General features: G+C 41.6%; 1 protein-coding gene across 2 annotated transcripts in view; it reads right to left on the bottom strand.

Moving 5' to 3' along the window:
- Window positions 1–24,130, bottom strand: part of Gapvd1 (GTPase activating protein and VPS9 domains 1) — a 494,617-nt gene that overhangs the window by 179,406 nt on the left and 291,081 nt on the right. For both annotated transcript variants that reach the window (XM_068389833.1, XM_068389834.1), the window contains one exon: window positions 11,930–13,605. In XM_068389833.1, coding sequence (XP_068245934.1) covers window positions 11,930–13,605 — 1,676 coding nt within the window. The remainder of the gene's footprint in view (window positions 1–11,929; window positions 13,606–24,130) is intronic.

Raw genomic sequence — 24,130 nt, 5'->3', positions numbered from 1 at the left:
TCCTTCACCTAGAAGAGCTGCTTACCATAGCTAAAGAGTCTCTTCTACCCTTACCAAGAGGTAAATGGCCACTGAACAATTATATTGCAGTTGTTAACCCCTTAGGTGAAGAAGAATTGTTTGGTAATCTCGGTGTTGGCAGCTGCATGAGGAAAGAGCAGAAGCTGTAAAGAATAGGCCAGACTATTCGGTGTATGTGTAAGCAAAGGGAAATTGAACCGTAACCAGATAGAAGGCTCCAATGTAGTAATGTCTGGCCAGTCAAAGGACGCCATAACTCGCCAACTCTCTAAACAATGTATTACACTTTCTCCAACAATAAAGGCCAAAATGTGGGAATCTTAACAGCCTACTGGATGGCAGCGAGTTGTAAGCTGCTGAAACTTAGTTATTAAAAAGATCCAGGGTGATGTGTCCGGTTCGACAGCGATACACTGAACATATGTATAGTGCTGAGTGATTGTTGGAAAATTGCGGCAATGACACAGGGTCTGCTCGTAACTTGGATGCTTGGAGGGTTTCACAGGGCATCTAAATGATGGATGTGTCATAATCTTCAGGAAGTAGAACACTTCTGACCCAGACCTCAGAACTTCGAAATGAGCTACATTAACTGATATGGTGTCCGTGAACAAAGCAGGATGAGGAGAATTGTCAACAACGATGAGATGGATCATCGTGTAATGATACGGTGTGGTTCCTGTTTAGGAACAAAATTAGAAGATTTAATCCTCCCGGGGATGTCCTTGCGTTACCGTCTATGGTTCAAACGCTAAGATAAAGATACTGAAAAAGAGTGAGAGGAGCTATGTTCACTCCTGTAATAACACGACAACATGACTAGGTAGCTGCACGATAATGTAGTGTACCCCAGGGATGAAATTTTGGTCTGTGACAAGCACACACAGGCATGGTACCACATTCCAGAATGTCTGAGAGTATACGCGTAGGCATACTGATATCCGTGGTTGAAAAATGTGAAGTCAACGTGCTAGCCAATAATGTGATAATTTTGGCCTTCCGAAACTGTTGTTTAAAAAGGGATGACGCGTTCGTACTTTGATGAATTGACCATACCTCCAAAATATCTATTGTGGACACAACTTAGGATGTCTGAACAACCTCTGAAAAAGATAATGGAGAATACTTAGGTGAACCTGGAGAATTTTTGTGGGGGGAAAAGATACACCACAAGCCCCTAGGCATACGAGGCAAGCTGGACTTATAGGAACAAGGAGGGGAGAGGTAAGAACCTTCCAAGTTAGCTGCTTTGGTACATGGAGATATGGCAGGTTCATTTTGCAGACAAAGTGTTATTGGATGAGAATAGGGCGAGACTTTTAGCACTTTAAACGGAGTCCTCCAAAAGAGAAAAGTCACCTTGGTGTTGAAAATATGAAAGAAATTGTTCACCACCGAGCATGCTCATAGAAGGTGATGAAGATCTCTTCAGATCTGAATAAACAGAAACTAATGATACAGGGGATGATCCTGAGCAGAATGTGCTGGAGCAAAAGCCAAGGAATCAGTCTCAGGCAGCAAATCATGATTGCTATACCCTACGCGTGAAGAAAAAAAAAATTGTCTGATGAGCATGAAGATCATGGTCATTGTCCATGGTTACCAGGGTCACAGAGGGCTCCGGTAAAGAATGATCAGGGAGGGAGATATCGTGCATTACAGGAAGGGACTTTCGCTTCTTGTTTTCCAAGGAAGAAGAGGCAGGGGATCTATCCCTCTTACCCCACTTCTTGTGATGTGCACGATGCTTATCGTACTGGAAGGGTGGCCACTCCCTGTTATACTCACAAGGAGATTCATATGAACGCTATCACGGCAGTTCAGGCAAATGTAATTATTATTATTGTTATTATCATAATTTAGAGGAGTGTAAGTTAGTAAATAAAATTTTGTTGGGATTGCAAGTGATATGTGTGGCAAGAAGGTTGTTGGAGGCAGCATGAGGAAGGGCAGTGAATGGTGGAATGAAGGAGTAAAGGTCAAAGTGGAAGAGAAAAAGAGGGCTTTTGAAGAATGGCTGCAGAGTAATAGTGTAGAGAAGTATGAAAGATATAAAGAGAAAATTGTGGAAGTAAAGCGCAAGGTAAGTGAGGCAAAGAGGGCAGCTGACCTGAAGTGGGGTCAGGGATTGGGTCATTCATATGAAGAGTAAAAAGTTTTGGAAAGAAGTGAAGAGAGTAAGGAAGGCTGGCTCAAGAATTGAAGAGACAGTGAAAGATGGAAATGGAAGGTTGTTAAAAGGAGAGGAGGCAAGAAAAAGGTGGGCGGAATATTTTCAAAGTTTACTGAATGTTGATGATAATAGGCAGATATAATTGCTGTTGCAGGTGTTGAGGTGCCGGTGATGGGAGATGAGAATGAGAGAGAGATTACAAGAGAGGAAGTGAAGAGAGCACTAGATGAAACGAGAGTAGGAAAAGCATCTGGTATGGATGGTGTGAGGGCTGAGATGTTGAAGGAAGGGGGTGTGACTGTACTTGAATGGTTGGTGAGATTGTTTAATATGTGTTTTGTGTTGTCATTGGTACCAGTAGATTGGGTTTGTGCATGTATTGTACCACTATATAAGGGTGGGGGAGATGTGCATGAGTGTTGTAATTCCAGGGGTATTAGTTTGTTGAGTGTGGTGGGAAAAGTGTATGGTAGAGTACTGATTAACAGTATTAAGAATAAAACAGAGAATGCTATCTTAGAAGTACACGGTGGTTTTAGAAGAGGTAGGGGTTGTATGAATCAGATATTTACAGATAGGCAGATATGCGAGAAATATTTAGCAAAAGGTAAGGAGGTGTATGTTGCGTTTATGGATCTGGAAAAAGCGTACAATAGAGTTGATAGGGAAGCAATGTAGAATGTGATGAGGTTATATGGAGTTAGTGGAAGGTTGTTGCAAGCAGTGAAAAGTTTCTACATAGGTAGTAAAGCATGTGTTAGGATAGGAAATGAAGTGAGTGATTGGTTTCCGGTGAGAGTGGGGCTGAGACAGGGATGTATGATGTCGCCGTGGTTGTTTAACTTGTATGTAGATGGAGTGGTGAGAGAGGTGAATGCTTGAGTGCTTGGACGAGGATTGAAACTGGTAGACGAGAATGACCATGAATGGGAGGTAAATCAGTTGTTGTTTGCGGATGATACTGTACTGGTTGCAGACGCAGAAGAGAAGCTTGGCCGATTAGTGACAGAATTTGGAAGGGTGTGTGAGAGAAGGAAGTTGAGAGTTAATATGGGTAAGAGTAAGGTTATGAGATGTACAAGAAGGGAGGGTGGTGCGAGGTTGAATGTTATGTTGAATGGAGAGTTACTTGAGGAGGTGGATCAGTTCAAGTACTTGGGGTCTGTTGTTGCAGCAAATGGTGGAATGGAAGCAGATGTACATCAGAGAGTGAATGAAGGATGCAAATGTTGGGGGCAGTTAAGGGAGTAGTAAAAAATAGAGGGTTGGGCATGAATGTAAAGAGTTCTGTATGAGATCGTGATTGTACCAACTGTGATGTATGGATCGGAGTGGTGGGGAATGAAAGTGACGGAGAGACAGAAATTGAATGTCTTTTGAGATGAAATGTCTAAGGAATATGACTGGTGTATCTCGAGTAGATAGGGTTAGGAACGAAGTAGTGAGGGTGAGAACGTGTGTAAGAAATGAGTTAGCAGCTAGAGTGGATATGAATGTGTTCAGGTGGTTTGGCCATGTTGAGAGAATGGAAAATGGCTGTCCGCTAAAGAAGGTGATGAATGCAAGAGTTGATGGGAGAAGTACAAGAAGAAGGCCAAGGTTTGGGTGGATGGATAGAGTGAAGGAAGCTCTGGATGATAGGCGGATAGATGTGAGAGAGGCAAGTGAGCGTGCTAGAAATAGGAATGAATGGCGAGCGATTGTGACGCAGTTCCGGTAGGCCCTGCTGCTGCCTCCGATGCCTTAGATGACCGCGGAGGTAGCAGCAGTAGGGGATTCAGCATTATGAAGCTTCATCTGTGGTGGATAATGTGGGAGGGTGGGCTGTGATACCCTAGCAGTACTAGCTGAACTCGGTTGAGTCCCTGGTTAGGCTGGGAGGAACGTAGAGAGTAGAGGTCCCCTTTTGTTTTTGTTTCTTTGTTGATGTCGGCTACCCCCCAAAATTGGGGGAAGTGCCTTGGTATATGTATGTATGTATGTATTATTACTTGCTAAGCTACAACCCTAATTGGAAAAGCAGAATACTACAAGCCCAGGGGTCCCTTGGAGTTGCCTACTAACCTATTATAGAGTGACCACTTAATTATCATTTCTGGGCTCGACCTGTGTCGCTCAGTGAAAAGCTTCTTATAGCACCATTTCTAAGGCATAAATATTGCTAAATATACCAGAGAAAAAAAGGATGCATGGAATGCCAGGAATAAAACTAGCTCGCTCACTCTAATGAGTGTCGTTATAGTAACTGGGGCGTGATAGAACCACGACCATAGGTCCCTCACCAGTTATACCTCTCCTCCTTCCACATCCCCCGGGACTACGAGGTGCCGATCTACACCCGACTGCTGCCTCCTACTACGACTATCCTCCCCTCACCCCTACCCCTCCCCACCCTCCATTCCTCATTCCTCCTTAACACCAGCGACGGTTCAGACGTGTTTTTCTTAGCTCTGTGGTGTTTTGTGTTTTTCAAGATGTCCGACGTTTTGGAGATCCCTGCTCCCAAGTTGAGTACGTATTATATTTGTCTGTTTGGAATTTCTAGGTGGCGACACTCGTTAATTTTTAACCTTGTTGGTTTTTACCTCAGCCGCTTGTGGACGTTCCCTTACGGGTGTGTTCGTGGCCATTTTGGTGTCGCTTCCTCGTGATCTTTGTTTAGTCCGACTTTCAATTAGTTCCTCATACTAATTGTAGTCTCATTTTGTGTTCTGGACATGTAATTCAATGTTTTGGCATGATTTTTCATTTATTTAGGCTATTTGGACAGTGTTAGTTAGCCAAGCAATGGCAACTACCCGATTTTGGAAGGTTTAGCTATTATTTCCTTTTACGCCATGTTCCTCTCCCCCTAATTTACTCAGTGTTGTCGATTTAGCCTAGTTAATTGAATTTCATTGTCTTTTATTATATTACAGTAATTGAGTTTCACGTCCACCATTATATGTTGTTTTTGTTTGCATGCTTCGCGGGAAGCTACATGCTTGCCGCCTCATCGGGTCTCCCCTTTGTGTTTCGGATAGTACCACCACCGCCTCCGATCACAGTGGTCACCTGATTTCGAGCCAGTCTCCCCCCCCCCCTCGTGGTGTCCTCTCCCCCTTTACGCCTTTCACCACTCCCTACATAGGGGGGTAGGCTTGAGTCACATGCTTTTAGAAAACGGAAGTCACCCGAGGTGGTGGCTGGCTCTCTCCTCGTTTCGTCTTGGTTGGCCACCAGGCGTACGGGACTGGGTATGCGCCTAACCTCACGCCCCCCCCCCCCTCCCTCTCTCTAGTTATCCATCCTGGTTATCCTCCCGTTCTGGAGGGCCCAGATAATTTGAGAATCGTACCTACTATGGTAGTTATGTTTCTTTGATCGGATTCAGATATCCTACTCTGTTCTGATACCTTACTTTATCCTATAGTTGGTTACGTATTTTTATATAGATATTTGGTTCGAGAGATAGGGGCTGCAACGGAGCTTATGGTATGTGTTAGACTTAAATACATAGCCTTTTATTTTTGCGCCGGATTTACGCATGTATTCCGGAGCTATATTACTTACATAGCATTGGGTTTTGCGCCGGATTTACGCATGTTTTCCGGCGCCACATTGATATTTAGTTTCCCGAATCTGTCATTTTAATTAATCTAATTTCATGTTTCCGGAGCTTACGGATTTCGATGGTTGTTTCTAGTCTGCTTTTCCCTTCTTGCTTACACTCCCCACTCCAGTGGGTATCCCGTGTGCTGAGAAACTCATAATAATTTACTTTCTTTCACGGTTAATCCACTCATCGTTTTTCGGGGCTCCGGACATTTATTTTTTGCTGACATGACAGAGGGGTAACATGTTTATTGAATGCTATTATATAATTACTTCTTTAGCTCTTAAGCGCGCATGCTTACTGCTGGGTGTCACAGCGGAATTTAATTCTTTGAGTATTTTGCCGGGGTTCCCGGCGCAAGTTAATTTTATACTCATATATCAAATTATCTTGCAGGTGGTACGCTGTCAGGAGACGGCATGCACGGCTGTGTTGCAGCAACCTTGAGGGCATGAGGTTTATCGCTCTCATACTGGGTGTGCAGTCCAAGTGGCCGGTCTTTTGGTCTGGCATCCGGAGGGGTGCGAGATTTGTTACACTCTGGTCTCTGACGTTACGAGTGATTCGGTATGTACTATTTTCTTTCCCCTATTTCTTTTTTTGTCTGTTCAGACTTTTTGTATTATTTGTTACAATTTTGTGGGACCAATAATTTTGCTACATACTGATATTAGGGCGATAATGCTTTCTTTCCTGCACTCCCTTTATATGATTTGCTTTCTAACTGGATTGTCTCCTTCAGGTCTCTCCTGCCACCAAGAGCGCTTCTCTTGCGACCCTCAAGACCTGGGTTAGTGGTTTTGGCCGAAACGTTAAGGCCAAGCAGCCTTATATTTTGGCGGAGGAGATATGTTCCCTCCTTTACCCTAATGCCAAGATGTCGGCGGCGGTGGCATCTGATGTGGCGGCACCGATCATCGCCAGGATTCGCAAGGAGACTCAAGCCTTCCCTGATGACTTAGTGGGACTGGGCAATGATGTTCTCAATGACGTGGCTGAGATTAATTTGGATGTAGAACCCATGGTTGTCGATTCGACTGGTACAGGTAGGGTGGTAAGTGAGGCAGGTAGCGTGCGGTCTAAGGTTCCTTTCCTTAGTCCAGCACATTCTCTTTCTTCTTCTGTTTCTTCTTTTCAGGGATTTACTGGTAAGGTCGTGGACAAGTCTTGCTCGGTGGTTCCTAAAGTTAAGCATGTCAAAAGACTTTCCCTTAGGCTAGCAAGCCTTCCAAAATACTCAAATTCCTCCCAGTCAGGCCATCCTCGGGTTCTAAGCGACGGTCGGTGTCGGGAAAGGTTTCCCCGACGGCTCAGAGCTCGAGAGTGAGGAGCTCAAAGGCTAAGTCCCCGGAACTGGCTTTTGATCCGGTGTCCTTTCGAATCAGCTTATGGAGAAGATGGGGAGTAATGTGTAACCCCATATTGGTCCTCTCGCTGATGGTCTGCAGCCGATGGACTCTCTCGCCCAACGACTGCAGAATCAGGAGACCATGATGGAGACACTCTTGCAGTCCGGCCTTCCACAGCAACAGCTGTTCGTGGTCCCGGATGCATCAAAGCTCCCGGCGTTTGTGAAGAGCAACCCGTGGAGGTTGGCCCTGCATGCCCCGTTCTCGGAGGGCATGTTGACCACTGAAGTTGTGGTACCCGTCCAGTGGAGGAATTTGAGTTCTACCCGCCGGGCTTACAGTTCCCATTCCCAGGTTACGCGCATTTGACAGAGGACGCGCTTGTCAGAGTGGATAGAGTGCCGAACGAGACTGTTATCTTCCTTTACTTCCTCGTGGGGCCATCACCACCTCTATCAATCTTACAGATGCCTATTATCATGTTTCAATGGCGCGTCATTTTCGTCCTTTTCTGGTGTTCAAGCTTGGCAAACGGGCATACATCTTCAAGGTGATGCCGTTCGGTCTCAATATCTATCCCAGGGTATTCACGAAGTTAGCGAAAGCAGTGGTCCAAGAATTGAGAACTAAAGAAATAAAGTTAGTGGCCTATCTAGACGATTGGCTTATTTGGGCCAACAGCGACAGGGAATGTCACGAGGCAACGGACAAGGTCATAAAGTTTCTGGAACATTTAGGGTTCCGAGTGAATTTCAAAAAGTCCCGCCTGATTCCGGCGCCGTGCTTACAGTGGTTAGGTTTCCAATGGGACCTGACCACCTACAAATTGTCGATTCCCCCGCTGAAGAGGAAAGAGATCGCAAAGGGTACGAGGAAATTTCTCGGGGCCAAATTTACATCTCGGAGAAACCAAGAGAGGGTCTTGGGTTCACTCCAGTTTGCTTCCGTCACAGACGTCCTACTGAAAGCCAAATTGAAGGACATCAATCGAGTTTGGTGATCCAGGGCAAACGACAAAATTCGAGACAAGGTTTCAAAGGATTCCATCTATCCTAAAAAAAAGACTTCTCCCATGGACGAAGGTCAGGAACTTGGCGAAGTCGGTACCTCTTCATTTCCCTCCGCCGGTGTTAGTAGTCCATTCGGATGCCTCCCTAAGCGGTTGGGGGGTTATTCTCCATTCAAGAAGGTCCAGGGTTTGTGGTCGACGACTTTTTGTCAGATGCACATCAATATCTTAAGAGGCCATGGCGGTATTCATGACTCTGAAGCGACTCTCCCCGTCAAAGAATCAACATATCAGGTTGGTTCTGGACAGCGCGGTGATAGTTCACTGCATCAACAGGGGAGGTTCCAAGTCGGGTCACATCAATCAGGTGATGATTGCCATTTTTTCCTTGGCAACAAGGAACCATTGGCATTTGTCAGCACTTCACCTGGAGGGCGTCAAGAACGTAGTGGCAGATGCACTTTCCCCGGACGATTCCCCTGGAGTAGGAATGGTCCCTGGACCAAGCATCATTCCGTTGGATCTGCCAGCAGGTTCCAAATCTTCAAGTAGACCTCTTCGCCACGGACTCAAATCACAAACTCCAATGTTATGTAGCCCCAACCTGGACCCTCGGGCTATGCCACAGACGCCATGTCTCTCGACTGGAACACCTAGCAGAGGATCTACCTGTTTTCTCCTATAAACATGCTGATGAAAGTTCTGGACAGGCTCAGGACTTTCCAAGGACAGATCGCTCTCGTGGCTCCCAACTGGCCAAAAAGCAATTGGTTTCCCCTCTTGGCGGAACTAGGTCTCCATCCTCGCCGGATTCCCACCCCAATGTTGACGCAACCAGTACAAACTCGCAACGTGTCAGCTTCCTCAAGAATTCTGAGTGCCCTAACTTTATGGACTTCATGAAATTTGCGGCTCAGAAGGATGATGCTAACGATTCCCTTAACACATTGTTCCTGGAATCGGATAAGAGGGATTCCACCCTTCGGCAATATGATTCGGCTTTAAGAAGTTAGCGAAGTTTCTGAGGGACTCGAATGTTAAGACAATGACTGCCAATCTGGCAGTTACCTTTTTCAGAGCTTTGTTTGAAGGGGGGCTAGCTGCTAGTACTATTACCACGATTAATTCCGCCTTGAAGAAAATATTTCAATTCGGGTTCAATATTGATCTTACGGACTCATATTTCTCATCTATTCCCAAAGCTTGTGCTAGACTAAAACCGGCTACCCGTCCACACACGGTTTCTTGGTTTCTCAATGATGTCCTTAAATTGGCTTCTGACACTGATAATGACTTATGCTCCTACATAACAATTCTTAGGAAAACATTATTTTTGGTAAGTTTAGCTTCAGGAGCCAGAATATCTGAACTCTCGGCATTGTCTAGAGAGCCGGGTCACATTGACTTTCTTTCGTCTGGCGAGGTCTTGCTCTCCCCAGATAAGTGTTTTTTAGCGAAGAATGAGGATCCCCAGTCTAGATGGACTCCGTGGAAGATTGTTCTACTCTCTCAGGATCTCTCTCTGTGCCCTGTTAACACTCTGAAAGCTTACTTGAATAGAACTTCTAATACGTCTTCAGACCCTTTGTTTGTTCAAGAACATGAAGGAACTATTTCCCTGAAGGGGATTAGGCAGCAGATTCTTTATTTTATTAAGCAAGCCAATCCTCATTCAGTCGCACATACCCATGAAGTCCGAGCAGTGGCGACCTCAGTTAACTATTTCCATCACATGAACTTTGAAGACTTGAAACGATACACCGGTTGGAAGTCACCCACTGTCTTTAAACGCCACTATTTGAAATCTTTGGAGGACCTTAAATTTGCAACACTGGCAGCAGGGAATGTAGTTCCACCGGATATAGAAGAACCATTATAATTAGGTCCTATCTTTTTACCCGCCTTTTTCCTTTTTATGCCTTATCTCCTCATAAGGAGAGGGCTGTAACCTGCCATGCCTACTCTCCCTACTGTCCCTTTGTTGTTCATCTGGTTTGCACCCTATCCTCTAATTATGTATTCATGTCTTTGTTATAATTAGTTTTGGTTCTTGAGAGTTTCCCTAGTATATCTGGCTGTTTATTTTGGGATGTTTTCCGTATTCTGTGCTTTGCATATTGCTAGTTTATGTTTTGTTATTAAACTCTCTTAATTCCATAGTTTAATTTCAGTTCCCCTTTTTCATGTGTATTCCCACAAGCTTTGGACCATTTCTCTATTATGATTTCACGGAGCGACACAGGTCGAGCCCAGAAAATGGATTTTGACGAAGGAAAAGTTTATTTCTGGGCGAGGGACCTGTGTCGCCCAGTGAACCCACCCCTCTCTTTTTCCCTCACCCTGGGCTGGTTCAAGCTTGGGGTGCTAGGAGGAATAAGGGAGGGAGGGTGGGGAGGGGTAGGGGTGAGGGGAGGATATTCGTAGTAGGAGGCAGCAGTCGGGTGTAGATCGGCACCTCGTAGTTCCGGCGGATGCGGAAGAAGGAGAGGTCTAACTGGTGAGGGACTTATGGTCGTGGTTCTATCACGCCCCAGTTACTATACCGACACTCATTAGAGTGAGCGAGCTGGGTTTATTCCTGGCATCCCATGCACCCTTTTTTTCTCTGGTATATTTAGCAATATTTATGCCTTAGAAATGGTGCTATAAGGAGCATTTCACTGGGCGACACAGGTCCCTCGCCCAGAAATAGATTTTTCCTTCGTCAAAATCCCTTTATTATTATTATTATTATTATTATTATTATTATTATTATTATTATTATTACGTGCTAAGCTACAACCCTAGTTGGAAAAGCAGAATGCTACAAGCCCAGGGGTCCCAACAGGGAAAATAGCTCAGTGAGAAAAGGAAAAAAGGAAAAATAAAATATTTTAAGAATAGCAACAACATTAACATAAATACTTCCTGTATAAACTATAAAAACTTTAACAAAACAAGAGAAAGAGAAATTAGATAGAATAGTGTGCCTGAGTGTACCCTCCAGCAAGAAAACTCTAACCCAAGACAGTGGAAGACCATGGTACTGTACAGAGGCTATGGCACATTAAATAGGTTATAAGGATTTGAGACTGTCAAGAAACTACAGTATGATTAAATTTAGAATACACAGGTTTATTTAGTGTTATACAGTAGTGTAGATGATTTAGGAGTTTGTTAATGAAAGGGTGTAAAAACAGGAGTTTGTAGAATACATTACTGTAAAATTACACTAATAGCCTATACACTATAGTAAAGTGAATGAACCAGGTGAAAACAATGTGGACATTACTATACCTTGTAAAGTTTATAAATGTTGGTTTTCAGTTGACTTCATCTTTTAATAGCTTTTTATAATTTATTTCCACGCGCAGATTATAAGGTAATACTATGAAGCTTAAAATGGAAGACAACAACAGCATAGACAAAGATTAATTTTTGAGAGACCAACTAGTAGAGTTTGTTTTCAGCTCAACTAGCTAACTGAACAACTACTTATTTTCTTGCATTACTTTTTTTCAACAAAGTATGATAAAGTACAAGTATTGAGCTTCAAAATCCTACAAACCAAAGTGTTACAACATGAAAGGTCAATTTACTGAGAGTAATCAAGAAAATTCATAGGGGTCGGTGAAAAATGAGTGTAATTTGACACATAAATTTCACTGGATTCAAGTACAGTAATCTCACCTGGACAAATAAAACACAGCCTTATTTTCTGATGAATCCTTAAAATAATGATGATAAAGTATGAAATAGTATGAGAACAAACCCCACAAAAAAAATATTTGTATAGTACTTACAAGTGCTCAGCTGTGATGGCTGCATCAGTCTCTGAGGAATCAATCTCCGGCTTTTTATTACGATACTTTGCAATTATGTCATCACTTGTTTCCTCTATGATTGGAGGACGGCTATCTTCTGACAGAGATCGTCTCACACTTACATCCTGACCAGGAATCCCTATCCGTATGAAAGTTGTGTCATCACCTGACCTACTTCCAGGTTTTCGTCTTCCTTTGAAGCCTGGAAGTTTGAAATTCTTGAAGAAACCTCTTTTATGCTTAGCATCACCATCTAAAGAATCCCGATCACCTCGTTCAGCAGTTTTGTCAAAGCTAATACTTTTTGGTATTGCTCCAGTGGCTGCCATATTGAGTGCTGGAGTCGGTTCTGTGGTATCAATGGAGTCTGTAGTAGGTCCAGAACTGGCATTAGATATAGATCGCACTTTTCCTGATCCTCCTACTCCATCTGACCCGGAACTGCTGGATGAAGCCAAACTAGTAGTACTTAGATGTAAACTGCTGTCTTCACCAGAACCCCGATCACTAGATACCAACTTGTGCTGAGGATGAACCACTACAACACCACCTGATGGTTCCATGTGTCCACTTTCACCACTACTTCCCAGATCTATAAGAGGGGCATTTGAATTACTATGAGCCCCTTCACTATTTATAAAAGTATTCAGAAGGAGATGTTGTTCACCACATACTATGCCATTGTTGGGTAAAGTTGAGAGATTCAGACTCAGTCGTCCCAGGGACTGAGTCGCTGAGGCAATCTCTTGATCAAGCTGCGACATCTCTTCCTGATCATCTCCTTCTATTCTGTCTATAAGAGAAGTATCAGCTTCAGAAGAATGAATAGGTTGAAATTCAACTCTTGGTGGAGTTGCAGTGCCACTTATTCTGTTTTGCATAACAGGTATTGGCTTCAAAATACCACTAATTGTATTGCTACTAGCACCAATACCCATAGTTCCTGGGATTATAGGCATTGGCTTCAATATACCACCACCACCACCTGTACATGCAGCATCTACTGGAGATCTTGATCCCTGAGCTCGTGGTGTTACGTTTTCTTCTTGTTGGTGCACAGAATCTGGTCTGAGTAGATCACCACCTAATTCCACTTCCACCTCTGACCGGCCAGTGTCGTCTGAACGAGCTACACTTTGGGCATCATCTGTGTCAAATTCTGTCATGCGTTCAGAGTCAGAAGCTAAGACATCAGTGCTCCAAGCTTCAGAAGCAGTTTCAAAAGTCTCTCCCGCAGCATCACCCCTCAGATAATCACCCTGCATTCTATCCAATTCTGCTAAGTGTCGATTTAACAGTTGCTCATGAAACTGATCTCCACGATCTGCTCTGTCTGCTGCTTCAATAGTTTCAGAATCACTAGCAAGGACATCTGTACTCCAAGTGTCAGATACCAATGATATAGTTTCATCACCACTTATGAGTGGTTTTATCTCAAAGCGACCAAATTTTTCTTCTATATCAGCCCTGGCTGACTTAGGCACTGTTACTGGTATATTATGTGCTGCTGGTTGGTGCTCTGCTCCACCTCTCATTCCAACTTCTTCCCCTTCAGTAACTTGAGAGGACGGAGTATCACGACCAGAAACATTAGGTGTCCCACGTCCAGACACATTTGCTGAGACCATGTCAGACAAGTTATCCGGCTGATCTTCCTGAAATGAGAAATGATAAATTTTAAATAAGAAACCTACTAAGTAACCTCTACAATCAACAACACCTAGACATTAATGGTAAATTAGCTGCATATATCTGGAGAGGATGAACTCATATAGAAAAATACCAAATTGGATGATAAAATAAGGGCAGTCATAATATTCATTCAAAGAATGAAAATAACTATGACATATGGAGGAGAGCTAAAAAAATATGAAATATAAGGGGTGTCATGTAAAAATAAAATGAGAATATAACGTGAAAGGGAATTCTACACATTACAGCACATAAGATGTGAACATAAAAAATCATTTCTATGCCTATACATCTAAAGATCAATGATGTTAGAGAAATAAAACAGGTAACACTGATTCTCAAAAATTTTCTTACAATTCTGGACCACAGTAACCTATAGTGAACTATAAGCGAGAACAAAATAAAAATATCTCCATTATTCACTAAACCTTCTTATAATATACCTGTTTATTTTTACATTTTTTTCCAATCTAGTTTAAATTTGGAAATTCAATTAATCTAGGTTTCTTAGATATGAGCCTCTACTTTTACTTGTGTCCCACTCCTGGCTAAGGAGATAGAAAGGTTAAATCTACTAAATTTAATTCTTTTCTCATAGGAATAAAGTCATGATGCATTTGTAGTTAGTGTGTTGGTCAGCTAAGAGATAATATTTCTTTTAAGAGAATGCCTAAACTCTATCTAGAGGACATCCCATTATTTTATATTCAATACATCTTCACCGTGTCAATCAAAGCTTTGGAATAATTCGTAAACTATCATTGAGTAGGCAGAAACAGTTTGGTTCTTTAATGAGGTGAAATTATAAGGAGTGTGTTGAGGTGCGAAGGCACTAATTGGAGGTCTGAAGTAAAGTGTATGTAACTATGTACAGTACCTGCATGGCAAAGGAATGCTGCAATTAGCTATGTAAAACATACTGTAGACACTAACCACATACTTTATCATTATTAGGTAGTTTAAAAATCACTGAGTTAAGATTCTTAACCCTTATAGGGCTAGTCTGAAGAGTTTGAATACAGATCAAATAGAAATATTCTATTTAACAATTACTTAACCCTCTGGTCATCCAATGACATGCTTCCGCCTCAATAAATTTTATCTCCCTAAGTGCCCTAATGACCAATTGCGGCATTATACAATACTTCAATTGCGGTATTATCCAATACTTATTTTGGGGATAAATTCTCTAAAATTTCCTGTCTCATCCACGGAAAACAAGATTTGTATCCAAGTGAGGCCAGGTGCTGGGCATAGTTGGATATGTTTAGAGAGAATGGATAGTAACAGTGCATGCAAAGGACTGCTCAAGCAGATGTTCAGTACCTATGGAGCATTCCCCTTGTTTACAAGTGTTGAGAGCTGTCAGGATAACTTCTTTCTCATGGCAAACAGGCAGTGATCAGAATGTGCTCTTGCATTTTATATTCATAAAAAGTTATTTCTACACAATTTCCATATAAAATAATATCTTCTAACATAGTGTCATATATTTTCTAAGAATATTAAAAAATATATATTTTACATTTTTTACTTGTTATTAAAAAATCACTACCATGTGGATACTTTCGCACAGACAGCGCGTGAAGGGCCTCATTGACCTGAACGGAAGAAAACGCATGGATTCAACACACTCGTGTGAAGCAGGCCTTAATAGAGATATGGGGATTTTCCCTCAATAAAATAAAAGACATTTCTATGAAACAAATCTATACAAGTAATGTCCTTGATAATGAATGTCTAGAGCTTGAAAGAATGATGAGAAAAAAGAATTCCCTATGTTTTCGTTTCTTTTTTAATGTCAGCCACCTCCCTAAATTGGGGAAGTGCCATGGAAGCTAGGTACAGGGAGAGAGAGCTTGGGCCAACAGCATTGAGTCTAGAGAGACTATCCAGTGCCTAATCCTCATTGTGTATTATTACAATGAAAAACCTTCAGTTGAATTTTTATGCTGGGATACTATTAAAGTGGGGTGCAATATATCAGTTCTGCAGCTGTTTTGGGGAGCCTGTACATTTTCTTATTCCAGATTCCTTGAGGTAACCAAATCTGTGTGATAAAAATACACTCAGTCCTGGTTTATTGCTATCAAGCCATGCAATAAATTTCCTCTGAAGCTTTCTGTAAATTTATCTTTCACATAGTATTATAGATCTTTACCTACTTTCAAATCTTACCAACTGTACAATTTAGTAGAACTGTATGTCTGAAATGAAAAATTAAAACATAAGATAACTAAGTTAGCCATGAGCCACTACTTCCCTTACTTTTTTAGAAATATGAAATACATAGAAGACATCTGTAAATTCATTTTGCCTAAAAAAATGATATATGTCTTTGTATATTTCACTGAAATTTATACCTGTTACTGCCTATAAATGCAAGAAAAAACACATTTTCCCTTAATCTCTATCTATAACTGACCTAGTGATAATTCTCTTTTAAGGGTCCCTATCTTTTGAGGGGTAGATATAGCATCCTCCTGATGTCATCTTAATGCTACCCAGGTCAAAATATAGATAGATATTTTTTTCTATAGGCATTGGTATCTCGAAGACAAAATTTTGTATGATATACTATCATATACCAAGGCACTTTCCCCAATTTTGAGGGTAGCCGACATCAAAAAAAAAAGGGGGGGGGACCTCTCCTCTCTACGTTCCTCAAAACCTGACAAGGGACTAAACCGAGTTTGGCTGGTACTGCTAGGGTGCCAAAGCCCACCCTCCCACATTATCCACCACAGATGAAGCATCATGACGCTGAATCCCCTACTGCTGCTACCTCCGTGGTCATCCAAGGCACCGGAGGAAGCAGCAGGGCCTACCGGAAATGCGTCATAATCGCTTGCCATTCATTCTTATTTCTAACACGCTCTCTTGCCTCTCTCACAACTATCCTCCTATCACCCAGAGCTTCCTTCACTCCATCCATCCACCCAAACCTTGGCCTTCCTCTTGTACTTCTCCCATCATCTCTTGTATTCATCACCTTCTTTAACACAGACATTTTCCATTCTCTCAACATAGCCAAACCACCTCAACACATTTATATCCACTCTAGCTGCTAACTCATTTCTTACACCCGTTCTCACCCTCACTACTTCGTTCCTAACCCTATCTACTCGAGATACACCAGCCATACTCCTTAGACACTTCATCTCAAACACATTCAATTTCTGTCTATCCGTCACTTTCATTCCCCACAACTCCGATCCATACATCACAGTTGGTAAAATCACTTTCTCATATAGAACTCTCTTTACATTCATGCGTAACACTATTTTTTACTACTCCCTTAACTGCTCCCAACACTTTGTATCCTTCATTCACTTTCTGACATACATCTGCTTCCACTCCACCATTTGATGCAACAACAGACCCCAAATATTTAAACTGATCCACCTCCTGAAGTAACTCTCCATTCAACATGGCATTCAACCTCACGCTACCTTCACTTCTCGTATATCTCATAACCTTACTCTTACCCACATTAACACTAAACTTCCTTCTCTCACACACCCTTCCAAATTCTGTCACTAATCAGCCAAGCTTCTCTTCTGCGTCTGCAACCAGTACAGTATCATCTGCAAACAACAACTGATTTACCTCCCATTCATGGTCATTCTCGTCTACCAGTTTCAATCCCCGTCCAAGCATTCAAACATTCACCTCTCTCACCACTCCATCAACATACAAGTTGAACAACCACGGCAACATCGCACATCCCGGTCTCAGCCCCACTCTCATCGGAAACTAATTGCTCGCTTAATTTCCTATCCTAACACATGCTTTACTACTTTTGTAGAAACTTTTCACTGCTTGCAACAACCTTCCACCAACTCCATATAACCTCATCACATTCCACATTGCTTCCCTTATCAACTCTATCATACGCTTTCTCCAGATCCATAAACGCAACATACACCTCCTTACCTTTTGCTAAATATTTCTCGCATATCTGCCTAACTGTAAAAATATGATTCATACAACCCCTACCTCTTCTAAAACCACCCTGTACTTCTAAGATTGCATTCTCTGTTTTATCCTTAATCTATTAATCAGTACTCTACCATACACTTTTCCAACTACACTCAACAAACTAATACCCCTGGAATTACAACACTCTCCCTTACCCTTACATAGTGGTACAATACACGCACAAACCCAATCTACTGGTACCATTGACAACACAAAACACATATTAAACAATCTCATCAACCATTCAAGTACAGTCACACCCCCTTCCTTCAACATCTCAGATCTCACACCATCCATACCAGATGCTTTTCTTACTTTCGTTTCATCTAGTGATCTCCTCACTTCCTCTCTTGTAATCTCTCTCTCATTCTCATCTCCCATCACCGGCACCTCAACACCTGCAACGGCAATTATATCTGCCTCCCTGTTATCCCCAAAATTCAGTATACTTTCAAAATACTCCACACACCTTTTCCTTGCCTCCTCTACTTTTAACAACCTTCCATTTCCATCTTTCACTGTCTCTTCAATTCTTGAACCAGCCTTCCTTACTCTCTTCACTTCTTTTCAAAACTTCTTTTTACTCTCTTCACTTCTTTTCAAAACTTCTTTTTACTCTCTTCATATGAATGACCCAATCACAGACCCCACCTCAGATCAGCTGCCCTCTTTGCCTCACTTACCTTGCGCTTTACTTCCACATTTTTCTCTCTATATCTTTCGTACTTCTCTACACTATTACACTGCAGCCATTCTTCAAAAGCCCTCTTTTTCTCTTCCACTTTTACCTTCACTCTTTCATTCCACCATTCACTGCCCTTCCTCATGCTGCCTCCAACAAACTTCTTGCTACACACAACACGGATTGCAATCCCAACAAAATTTTCTTTTACTACCTCCCACTCCTCCTCTAAATTACCAGTTCCTCTTACTTTCACTTCGTCATATGCCATTTTCAACCTTTCTTGATATTTACTTTTTACTCCCGGTTTTATTAGCTCTTCAACCCTCACTACCTCCCTTTTACATCCACCTACTCTATTCCCCCACTCTTTTGCTACAACTAATTTTCCTTCCACCAAAAAATGATCAGACATACCGTTAGCCTTACCCCTAAACACGTGCACGTCTTTCAATCTTCCAAACATTCTTTTAGTTATCAACACATAATCCATTAACGCCCTTTCTACCACTCTCCCATTGGCCACTCTTACCCATGTATACTTATCTTTATCTTTCTTTTTGAAAAAGCTAGAACTTATCACCATCTCTTGCTCAACACACATATCTACCAGTCTCTCACCACTCTCATTTTCACCTGGTACGCCATACTTCCCAATGACACCTTCTACCTCTCCAGCGCCCACTCTAGCATTTAAGTCACCCATGATAACTACATAATTCCTTCTACCCAGTCCTTTTATACACATAGTTAATTCATTCCAGAACTCATTCCGCTCTTCTTCACTTTTCTCACAACCTGGCCCATATGCACTGACAAAAGCCCAACATTCCCTACCCAACCTAACCCTTACCCACATTAACCTAGATGATATCTCCTTCCATTCCACTACTTTACCTGTCATCCATTCACTCAGCAATAAAGCCACATCTTCTCTTGCTCTTCCTCTTTCAATCCCAGACACTCTACCAGACATTTCACCAAACATCACTTCACCTTTCCTTTTATCTTTGTCTCACTCAAAGTCAATAGATCCATCTTTCTATTCCTAAACATACTTGCAATCTCACATCTTTTACTCTCTATTGTACTACATCCACGCACATCCAACCACCCCAAAACTAGAGTGCGGGGAGCAGTCACTCTCCCCCCAGCTCCACCTCTTTGATGTCTCACAGGATTATAATACAGGACAGGGGGTTCCCAGCCCCCTCGTCCCGTCCCTTTTAGTCGCCTCTTACGACACACAGGGATACGTTGGCGCTATTCTAATTGTATTTTATGCCCCTGCAGCCACAGGGGGCATACTGTATAACCATCTTAAAAGATTAAGGTCTACATTTTTCCCAGGGATTTGGTCCTTTGTTCCTTTTTTCTTGATTTTGACAGGTTGAGCATGTTATTCAAACCTTCCTTGGTTTCCAGTTCATTATAAACCTCTTCATATGCCCTTGCCTTAGTTTGAGCTGCCACCTTCTTTATGATGACCTTACTCAGTAAAGAGCAAAGGCATGTCCTGACTTCCACAGAGAAACTTTGCTAGGACAAACTTACTTTTACAAAAGAAAGTCTGAAGGGAAATCTATTTTCATCTCTGAAACCTATGATGTGTCAGAGAAATGATCCCACTAAAGATGAAACTAATATAACAAGGATTGAAATTAATTCCTTATCCTTCAAGTTCCTGCCAGGGAACATGAAAGTACTACTCAACTTCCCTACTCTAAGTAAAGTAGGAAAAGGTGAGCTGAAAGGAATACATAGTCCATGGAAGCGTTGGTACCTGGCCACAGTTGTTGCAGTCTAGCCACCCCTATTATAAGCTATTAAGGATCTCTTCAGACTCTGCAGAAGAGACCTAAGCTTAGGGACCCCATAATCATACAGCAAACTTGGTTCATGAGAACATACTGGGAATTGTAGACTTTCCTCTTCCAAAACTATGGCCTCCTGACATAAGGTTAAAGCTTTCTTAACTCTAGGCTCCCTCCAATGGGAGCGCCTTAAGTACAAGACTGTTCATTATTCATCATCCTGTATGATGAGCTGGGACCTAGCTTATTATGGTCTCATTGTGCGTAATCGACACTCTTCTGAATGTGTGGGTTCCTTGAAGATAAGGTTTTAGATAATTCTCGACGTGAAAAATTGAAAAGATGTTCTTGCCACTTAGAATGAGATTCTTCTCTAACTCCCGTCGGGAGGAGACTTATTAACATAGAAATCTCTAAGTTTCCTGCGACGAGAAGCATAACTCTCCCATTGGGAGGGAGACCACTCCCTACAATAATTACATGGAAGTTCTCTTGAACATCTCTTGTCTAGGCAAGAGGGAAACAGGGTGTGTGTCTATGTCCAACTGGCTCACAAGGACGCCATTATCGTTGCTATCCTGTCCTGGGCAAAAACGTAAATGCTGAGATTTACTGGACATAAACACTGACTCATAACACATACGTAATGAATAGTCACTTAAATGACCATGAATTAAGGATAAAACACAAGTCAAGAGAGCCCAACACTAGAAGGGTAAATGCGAAACACTCAATCGTAGAGAGGAAGTGAGAACAACCTCTTCACTTCACGACTGGCAGTGTTGTGAGGATATGCTGTGAGCAGCCTTCTGCTTGCTCCTTGCGCAAGCACTGCATTTAGCCAGCATAAATCATGATGCAATCTATCAAAATTTTGATTGGCCAGTCATAGAAAACATGATTAGCAGTAATCCCATATAAATGAATCAAGACGTTTGTATCTGCATGGGAATAAACATCCGTTCCTTACAACTAGAGTCAAGACCAGTTAAGATCTGCAGAACCCTGCTTAAGTGAGGCACAAGTGGTACAGGTCTTCATCTTTTTTAAGGTGCACTCCAAGTATTTCTTTAAATCTGGAAGAATGACATGCAATAAAATGTCTGCAAAGAAGAGGCAAAAAACCTAATTCCTTATTAATGGAATTAAGAAATGTTGAGTTTGTCTAGAAGAACCTTGAGCCTAAAAACTTGCAGGGATAGATGACATTAAGAACAGTCTCTACTCTTCTGGAACTTTGGTCACTACTAACAAATGTTAATAGGGCTAAACATAATTACAGTTTGATGGCTCTCAACTATACAAGGTTCTCGGCTTCTAATACTTTGGTTACTACCATCAAGTAGTAATTAGGCTAAACTACTCACATTTTGATGCCTCTCAACTATACAAGGTTCTCTACCCCTATTAAGAGTCCACTTGATAAACTGAAACTTGAATACATGGAGATTCATGAGGAAGCTGGAATAAAAGACCCTCAAAGAAGATACGTGGGTTAAATTAGACGTCAGTTTGGCTGTAAAAGTAGGTATCAGACTGTTAAGTGATTGCTAAAAATTGGCTTTTGCTATTTAAGCAAAAGGGTTGAGTCTCTTATTTATTCTCACTAAAGACTTACAACAATGATAACAGAAAAGTTCCACAAGAAAGTACTGTATAAGCAGTTCACACATGAATATTATCCAAAGTGAAATAGGGATAGTTGCTCTTAAAACGTTCTTGGCTCATAACAAAGAAATTATTGAAAATTCAGTCAAGTATGCAAAAGAAGTTTGTGATGACTGGCATTAGTTGGAACGAGTTAAGAAAGAAAAACATGGCGGGGGTAAAATCTAAAGATGCATCGACACTCAAAGTGGATATTAAGAAATCTATATTCCTATATAGATAGTCAATTAAGAAATATATGACTGATTTGACCATCAATAATTTTGCAGCCAATAGTATGATTTCCTCATTACAAGTAATCTAATTGATGAAGAATTTGAATTGAAGAGGAGGAAGACATCATCATCATCATCATCATCTACTACACCCATTGACACAAAGGGTCTTGGTTAGATTTTGCCAGTCACCTCTATCTTGAGCTTTTAAATCAATACTTCTCCATTCATCATCTCCTACTTCACGCTTTATACTCCTCAGCCATAAAGGCCCGGGTCTTCCCTCTTCTAATGCCTTGTGGAGCCCAGTTGAAAGTTTGGTGAACTAATCTCTCTTGGGAAGTGCTAAGAGCATGGCAAAACCATCTCCATCTGCTTGGTTATCAAATCTGCAAAATCTGTTGGATATTGTTTCATTGTCATACCATGACTCATGTCCATACAGTAACACTGATCTCACTAAACTGATATATAGCCCAATTCTTATATGTAATTTCAGGCAATTTGATTTCCAAATTTTATTTAACCTAGACATTGTCTTTTTTTATTTTTTCAATGTTTCAATGAACTCCAATTCTTAAGACCCTATATTAGAGACCATAGTTCATAAATATTTAAATGATTACACCTTATTAAACCTTTCTCCTTCCAATGACATTTCATCTTCCATTGCATATTCCATTCTAATCATCTCTGTCTTTCTTTTATTTATCTCGAGTCCAACCGCATGTGATATTTCATGCCTTCTGGTAAGCAAGCTTTGAAAGTCCTGTGCTGTTCTCCTAGTAAGGACAGCAGCATCAGCATACTCTAGGTCAGCTAATTTCCTGTTACCAATCAGGTCCAATCCTTCTCTGCCATCCCCAACTGTTCTATGCATTACAAAATCAATGAGGATAAACAACATTTCTCCACAAGGCTCATGGTTCCAGTAGCAAGGGGGTTTAAAAGGTCACTCATGAATGGCAGAGGTAAGGAACAGTGACAATGCCCTAGAGACTGACCATATATACACATGTAATTTGCACCCAAGCCCTCTCTCCATCAAGCTAGGACCAGGGAGGCAGCATATGATCAGCCCCAAGTCCTTTCTCCATGATGCTAGTAACAGAGAGGGCCAGGCAATGGCTGTTAATGACTTAGCAGGTAGACCTATAGGATCCCCAAACCCATTCTTCTTAGGTTGCAGACACTATTGAAGACTATTGAGCTTGTGCAGGGCTTGAACTCCCATCCAACACTGTCAGGCAGGAATGTTTCCGATAGGCTACTACAACCCTTTGCTATAGATAAGGATCCTGTAGCTAATTTTGAAAACTAAAAGAAATCTAGTTTGAATCCTAGAAATGGTTCTTAACCTCTTCAGTATCAAAACATGCCAGGTACAAAGGTGTATAACATACAGTATCAAATATTATTAATTTTTGATACAGTTTGTATTTTTCCAGGCTACACAAACCTGAATCATTTATATAAGTTTATTCCTATGTTGAATCTCCACAACCAGAAAGAAAGAAAAAGTGCCTAACTGGTAACTATATAATATGTTACTAGGCAACTTCCCTGCTGGGTAGCAACACGAGCTACTGCGAGGCAAGCTTCAGTCTATCCTGGACAAAACTTGTGGTGTACAGTATAGGTAAGAAAAATACAAATTCCATTAAAAATTGGTAATTTGTTCCTAGGCGGATACAAACTTCTATCATTTATATGGAGTGTCTTCCTTAGTTGGGAGGATGTCTCCATCAAGAGGCGGTCACCTTAAGCTCTATAACGTCAGATACCAAACACATAATTATTAAATAAATAAGTATACAAAATTTTGAGTCTGTCCTGCTCGTGAAGAGGCGGGGCCAGTGTCAGTTCCCTCTAATCTATTGACCTAAATAAAGATGAAACACTGCCAAGAACAGGTATCAAAAGGATTATGTCCCCATATGAAATACAAAGAACATAAAAAAAGGTTATTCTTACCTGAATTAGGGTGTGGTTAGTGAGTAATACTAGGTCTACAGCTTGAAGGAAGCAGATATGAGCTGACTTGATACACTTTTCATATTCTTACAATGCAGAGATAACTGATGCTGTGACAAAGGGTTACGTGTCTCGTAAGAGCAAGGATTAGATT

The sequence above is a fragment of the Palaemon carinicauda genome, chromosome 16 (genome assembly GCF_036898095.1).
Source record: "Palaemon carinicauda isolate YSFRI2023 chromosome 16, ASM3689809v2, whole genome shotgun sequence".
Classification (NCBI taxonomy): domain Eukaryota; kingdom Metazoa; phylum Arthropoda; class Malacostraca; order Decapoda; family Palaemonidae; genus Palaemon; species Palaemon carinicauda.
The sequence above is the reverse complement of the archived record's forward strand: the minus strand, read 5'-3'. Positions and strand labels throughout refer to the sequence as shown.